This window comes from Panicum virgatum, chromosome 9N (assembly GCF_016808335.1).
Source record: "Panicum virgatum strain AP13 chromosome 9N, P.virgatum_v5, whole genome shotgun sequence".
Taxonomy (NCBI): Eukaryota; Viridiplantae; Streptophyta; class Magnoliopsida; order Poales; family Poaceae; genus Panicum; species Panicum virgatum.
This window is the reverse complement of record NC_053153.1, coordinates 67,173,741-67,181,136: the sequence shown is the minus strand read 5'-3', so window position 1 is coordinate 67,181,136 and position 7,396 is coordinate 67,173,741. Positions and strand designations below refer to the sequence as shown.

The following is a 7,396-nucleotide window of genomic DNA, read 5'->3' as shown; positions in this document are numbered from 1 at the left end:
AAAGGCAAATGCCTGCAGATCGGAATGCAGATCAGATCATGTGATGTCTGGTACGGTGAACTGTGATCTAACAGCGGTCCATGTCATAGTTAGGGCATGAGCGGCGGCTGTGCACTCGCATGTGTCCGTGTGGGGGGCACAGAGCTACTAGATATCGTCGTTATGTATACACGTCCTGTCCGGTCGAGTTCCGGTGAGGGTTCGGGGTGACATGAGAATGGCAAGGGTACCAAACCGAGAGATGCGATATGATCTAGTAGTAGATTCTCAATTCTCATGACAGACCCTTGTGGCTGGCTGGAATCATTGGAGCAAGGAAGGCTTGGGAGGCTGATGTCTGTCGGTGGGTTCGATCTTTTGGGGCAGAGAATGGATGGCTGGTGGACGCCAGCGACAGCACATAAAGCTCGCGCATCTGCACACGTGGATCACACATTTGGGGGGCCGTGGACAAAGCCAAAGGAGTGCGCAGCGTTGTTACTGCATTTGACGACCACCAAGAACAAATATAGGACTGCTCAGCTGCACCGTTTACATTCACTGGAAAAATAGCTGCTTACTATAGCAAAAAGAAAATCATTGGTTGTAGGCAACTGCAAGGGGTTGGTCAGAAGTACAGAGGAGGAAATGGCTTCCGCACAGCAAGTCATCAAGATCTCATAGTAGACCTCGTCCATCACATGGGGTGTTGGGGGATAGCTGTTCGAATGTTCTTCGATTCCATTCAAACCCCTACTGATTGCCCGAACATATGCTTCCACGCCGTCCACCTATATATGCTTCAGCACCGTGCCGGTTTACAGTACAGACACGCGCCCCCGCGACCAACTGATGCTACAATTCCTTAACGGTACAACAACATATGATGCATAGAGAGCCGCAATAGTGACTGAACAACGACCGTGCAGCGACCAGCAAGGCTGATGGTCGGATGGATCATCCCAGATAGTGCACGTCATCCATCGGGGGAGCCTGAGAGACACGCTTGTGCCGAGAAGCCCCCATCAGCATGACACCGTCTGAGATAAGCTACCTTATGGAAGTAGGTAAGCTCCCTAAACAGAATTATTGTATCTTCGTTGGCAATCAGAGCAAAAGAACTGGACTCAACTCAGACCATAGAATACAAAGCAACAGTTCTGCAATCTTATCCCCACTCTAGCTAGGAATCCCTCCTGCTCGGGGCACAACGCGCACGATACGATGGCATATACAAGGTCAATAATCCAAGGACCCATACTTTTCGGGGTCCATACGCCGTCTTTCTCAGGCATATTTAGGCAATTAGCATAGCAGGGCCGCCCCACCGTACATCACTGTTCAAGCCGGGCCCCGTCGTACGCCGACGCGGCACGTCACGCCGGCCCAGCTGCCCGAGGACGCTGCGGCCACCGAGAGCACGGGACGAAGAAATCCGCCACCGGCCAACGGCCTTCCAGAAAACGCCGTTCCTTAAGCCCACGCGCGCCGCCGATCAGCTCTCCATCGACGGCTCGACGTGCCACCGGCCGGAGAGCCGGTAAGAGCAGCAGGCGAAAGAAAGAAAAACGAGGCAGGCGCGCGCACGGGCACGGGGCTCCCTCGCCTTGCCAATCACAGCTTTTCCCTCGCGGCGGAGGCCGTGCCCCGGCTCGGCGACGCCGACGTGCTAACCGACGCAAGGAGCGCGCGTGATCCCCCCACCAGAACCCCGCGCGACTCAAAAACCCTCATGTAAACAAAATATTGATATGGCAGTGAAGTTAATGAGGAGAGAAGATAAAATATGAAAAAATTAGGTCTCATACAAAAAAATCATGTCTACACGCAAACTAAGATAAAAAAGAAAGGATTGGAGAGAAATAGGAGAGAGAAGAGATATGATTGGATAGCAATTTATTTTGAAGAAATTATCCATTGAAGGTTTAGTTTCTATGAGTGGTGTTTATATGACATGACAAATATAGAAACTATTAGTGGTTTCTTGGTTTGGGACTGGCCTCACAAGATGCCGTCGCATCGCATCGCCTCGCCTCGCCGTGGCGAGGAGGACCACACCCGGCGCGGCTCGCCCTCGACGTCGCGCTCGCTCTCATGAGATGACTGATAGAGTGATACGGTTGCCCAAATGCAGCAGCGGGACAGCACTACGAATCTACGATAGGGGTGTTCCACAAAGGCCCTAGCGTTCCGCCTTTCTACCACGCCGGGAGGAGAAACGATCAATCATTTTGAGCTAAAAAAAGGGTAAAGCTTCTGGCGATAAAATACATGGTTTGGCATTGCTACCCTGGTTTCCACATGGGAAAACTGGCATGGTTTGGCATTGCTACCCAGTTAAAGAAAACTGGCATGGGTAGCTAGTGAAAGCTAGCAGTTCTCTGGAAGAGGGGAGGAATAAAGATTGCCTTTCTTTCTACCATCGCAAGTGTTCGACTCTGGATAGTTCAATAGGAACTTCAGATAATGAATACGTACGTGATAAAAAAAAAACGATGATAACTGACAAGGACATCACATTAGGTGCACCGGAATTCGGAGGTACAGAAAGGCAATCACATCATCAGCAAGGCTTTAGCATCACGAGTGAAATCAGCCATGTATCTCTCCCGAATGGAACTTCGAAATAAAGTAATCCGATCGCGCGGCGTGCAGAGCAGAGTTCTGAGCTCTCGCACGACACGAATCTCGCATGTAAGCAGCTGATTAGCTGGGGCTAATGGCTAAAGGTTACAAGCCCCTGTCGGTTGGGCCGTCACTGCCAGCCAAATCGAAATCGACGAGCCTAAAATGATGGTAAAAAGGTTACATCGGACACTGTAGCACACTGTAGCATTTTTCGTTTGTTTGTGGTAATTATTGTCCTACCATGACCTAACTAGACTCAAAAAATTCGTCTCGTCATGTACATCAAAACTATGCAATTGGTTTATTTATTTATTTATATTTAATGCTCCATGTATGAGGCAAAAGATTTGATGTAATAGATGAATAGTGAAGTTTGGAGAGAGAAATTTTAGAACTAAACACACCCGAGCATGGCTGAAGCTGAACTGTGCAACTGGCGCCCTGGCGGGGGCAGAAACCGACGCGTGTGGCGAGCACCGAGCGGGGCCCGCGGCGCTTCACCACCTCACCGCCGGCGGGGCCTGTCGCCAGCGAGCGTGCCGCACGAACGATACAATGCCAATAGGGCTGGAAAAATAGCTCGTGGCTCGTAGCTCGGCTAGGGCTCGGAACGGCTCGGCTCGGCTCAGAGCAGCTCGCGAGCCTCAAACGAGCCGAGCCGAGCCAGATTTTTTGGCTCGCAAAAATAGAGAGCCGAGCCGAGCCGGCTCGTTCAGGCTCGCGAGCCGGCTCGCGAGCTCGACCCAATACAGTTTAAGAATAATTTCACGATGATTGATGAATTAATTCTTCATCATTAGTGGTACAAATTAATATTTATACACATAACATAGCAATTTGTATGTACATAAGAAATATATGCCACATAATTATTGTTATCATTCAAAAAGAATAAATTAATTTATTTTGAGTTTAGTTCACATTGTTTAGTGTGGCTCGCGAGCCGGCTCGAGCCGACTCGCGAGCCTCCACCGAGCCGAGCCGAGCCTGATTTTCTGGCTCGCAAAAATAGCGAGCCGAGCCGAGCTCAGCTCGGCTCGGCTCGTTTCCAGCCCATGCGCCTGGTGAGTGGTGACACGAAATGTTTCTTTTTTCCACCCACATTGTTCACAAAATATTGGCTGGACGCACGGAGCGGAGGGCGACAAGTAGATGCTAAGTGGGAGCTGGCAAGGAAAGTGAGGTGATCAGAAAAACAAAAGGTTCTTGCAAGGGAAGGTGAGGTGCTTTGCTAGGCTGAGGGGACTAAAAGAAAAGGAAAAGAAAAATCCCTGAGTTATTTGGCGATGAGATGAGAGGTCTGGAGAGGAGATGAGCAGCAGCAGCAGAACAATAATGATTTTGCAAAAGAATAAAGCGGCGAGGATGGCGAGCGGGAGTGGCGGGAGACCCCACCGGAGGAAAGGGTGAGGACCCCCCAAAAGAGAGGCGGTCTTGGGCGGTAGCTCACAAGTCCCGTGTTGCTTGCAGCCACCGAGTCCTCGCCCCCACACCGGCCATTTCCGCCTGCTTTCAATCCCAGCGAGCTTAGTTAACAGCAACACGGGACGAAATGGTGAGTGCTTACTGCTTAAGCGCGAGCGAAATGGTTGTTAGTGTCAGTCAGTTCGTGCACGGCCACAAAGATGAGGATTCCAAGTTACTCATGTTTGTGAGCGAGTGACGGTGACTCGGCCATTGATGGTCCACAGGAACCAGTCCATGGTGGAGTGTTGGTGGTAAGTGGTATCCTTCGAGTCCAGCGGCAGGCATTAAGGGTCGTGCAGGTGCTGCATTGGAGAATTGGGTGAATTGGATTGATTGCGAGAGTTAGTGAGAAGACACCGACCGAACAGCAGAGGGCGAGGGGGAGGGATGGATCAGAGATGGAAGAACAAATGCTTGCTGCAAAGTGCAAAGTCTATTTCTCTGTGATTTTATTTATGGTGATGTTTGAGGCTGCAAGAATGCAGCCCTGTAGAGTAGGATACAAACAAATGGCCTCTGTTTTTAGTAACAAAATGATCAAAACGTGGGAGAAGAGATCACTAAGAACAAACATGAACAATCTAGCACCAAACATTTAATCGAACTGAACTGGAAAAGAAGAAGAAGAAGAAAGGGATGAAAAAACATATAGGTTTGTACAGGTAATGGAAACCAAGAATTAGAAGCTCAGAATTTGTACGGGGTCGGCCAAAGAAGGAAAAGAATCTTTCTTTTTTTTCGAGTGTAGCGGTTACCGGGACTCCTCGGCGCCGGCGCCGGCGGGGCCGTACAGGTCGAAGGGCGCCCAGAGCGCATCGAGCGGGCACGGCCGCCCGGCGCCGAGCCGCGCCCACGGCTTGCCGGACCCGGACCAATGCAGTAGGCTCACCGGACCCGGGTGGAGGTCGCGGCAGCTGCCCAGGACATTGTCGCCGCCGAGGCCGTGCTGGTTCCACCGGTGTTCGATCGGCGCCACGTGCCCTGCGAACACCAGCAGGAAGGGCGGCAGCGACCCCAGCTCGTAGATGCGCCCTGGCGGCGACTTTTGTATCTCCATCCACCGCTCGATGCGCTGCGTGTAGCTCGCTTGCCGCCACCGCTCGAGATCGAGCACCATGACCCCTGTGTTGAAGTAGCACGGCCGCCGCCCCGCGAACGTTCCGGCGAACCGCTGGTCTGACCAGAACCGGCCTGTGAAGTACTTGGTAAAGTTGGCGTGGCAGTACTCGGGCGCGCCGACGGTGCGGCCGCCGAGGTCGGTGCGCCAGAGCTTGGCGACGTCGTCGACGAGGACGAGGTCGGAGTCGAGGTAGATGACGCGGCGCACGCAGGGCTCGAGGAGGTCGGCGAGGTAGTTGCGCGCATAGTTGAGCGGCTGCTCCAGCGCCTGCCGCACCGACGTGGAGATGAGCCCCCGGACGCGGTCGGGGTCGAAGTAGTAGACCTTGAAGCGGAGCTGCGGGAACACGGCGCGGACGAGGTCCCCGAGGCCCGGGTCGGAGACGAGGAAGTGGAAGAAGACGCTCTCGGGGCACCTGGCGTGCTGAACCACCGAGTGGACCGCCGCGACGGATCCCCTGACGTACTCCTCATCGAGCGTAATCGCGATGTGGACGAGCGAGGGGTCGCAGACATTGGCCGCGGTGCCGTTGCCCGCGCCGCCGCCGCCGCAATCGGCGGCATTGCGGAACGACGGGGCGCGGCGGAAGGCGATCCCCCTGGCGCCGCCCGCGATCTGGCCCGGGAAGCGGACGCTGCCGTCGAACTGCGAGGACCGGATGGCCTCGGCGGGCGGGAAGGACTGGAGCGACGGCGACAGCACCACCATCACCATGGCGGCGGAGAAGAAGCCGGACAGGCGCGTCACCCACAGCATCGCGCTCCCCCGGCTCGGCCACCGCTTCCTCGCGCCGGGTCGCCCGCGTGGCGGCGGCTGCTCCGACCGCCCCAAGACGCCGTGCAGGCGCGCGATGGCGTCCAGCGGCAGCGCGGCCAGGCCCGGGCGGATACTGGAGGGGAAGCACGCAGGCAGCAGGCAGGGCGCCCCCGCCTCCTGCACCTCAATTGGATCGCGTCGCGCTCTCCTGGCAGGTGGCGGCGGATCGGCGCGTGGAGTGGAGGGGAAGCGAGCGGGAATCCATGCGAGGTCAGGCGAGGTGAATGGGGGTGGGCTGGGGAACTGAGCAGAGGATGCGGAGGCGGCAGCCACCAACCCACCGCGGCAGGCAGGCAGGCGATTTCCCCCTTTCGTCCGTCCCCTCCTAGCCTGCCACCGCTCGGCTTTTCCCTCTCGGCGCGGTGGCGTGACGGTGGCGGCTGCTTGCGGTGGTGCTGCTGCCGACCGCAGCAGCTGCTTATTGTATCCGCCGTTCCGGTTTTGTTTAATTTCGCGCTGCGATTTCGGGATTTGCTGTTAATCTATCGCCCTCTTTTTTCTCTAGACTCGTCTTTGAGAAGGGAGCGGACTGGGGGGAGGGCTCGCAGTCGCAGGAGGCAGCTGGCTCGGCTGGGCGGCAGCGGAAGGGGACGGCGAACCCAACTTTACCGGCGCTTCTTCCCTCTCTTTCCGACTTCCGCGGTTGTTTGTTGCTTCGTGCCTATCGGTAACGAAATTTCGAATAGGAACGCATGATATTTCTGTAGGGGGTCGAAATGCTGGTCCCTCCACTCGACATTCTTTCTCGATTTATATTATATATTTTATAATAACTAGGCGTATAGCCCGCACATTTGCGCGACTAGTATTGAAAATTTAAAAATTCGCATATTGTTGTATCCTTACTTAAAAATTATACTATTTTGTTTACCATACATCACCATGTTAATCATCGTAAACTATGTTTTATTGTTGGTTAAGACAATTCAAATATGATCCACCTATAATAACAATTTGATTTGTTGAGCTTTAATAATATATGTTTATAACTGATACATAGCTAAATAGTATTTTATATTTAATTTTTCATAATGGTATTGGTGGATGTTTTTAATTAGACACAGGGGTATTTTAGACTAATTTTTATCATAATAGTAGTGGTGGGTAATTTTTATTTTTTTTATTTTTCTCTGATTAACGTGAGAATTTCTAGGCCTTAGAGCGAACGTGAAGACTTTGTTTGTTGGCTAAATAATAAGATAATAGATTCATAGCAAGGCAATTAAGGAAGTATAGTATGGTAGTATATTGTATCGAGAATTCAAAGCATAGTTGGAGAGAGCACTGAACGAACTGAAAATCTGAAATCGAGAAAGGGAAACGACATTTACCTGACATGGGGATTAAACACTGCCGATGTTTGTCTATGTGAAAAAAGATCACAGA

General features: G+C 52.8%; 1 protein-coding gene across 1 annotated transcript; it reads right to left on the bottom strand.

Moving 5' to 3' along the window:
* Positions 1-4,488: 4,488 nt before the first annotated feature.
* On the bottom strand, positions 4,489-6,570 carry LOC120691425 (probable galacturonosyltransferase-like 7). The gene has a single exon (XM_039974495.1). It carries the CDS (start codon positions 5,948-5,950, stop codon positions 4,826-4,828), a length of 1,125 nt encoding a protein of 374 aa, XP_039830429.1. The 5' UTR covers positions 5,951-6,570; the 3' UTR covers positions 4,489-4,825.
* Between the last annotated feature and the right edge of the window lie 826 nt (positions 6,571-7,396).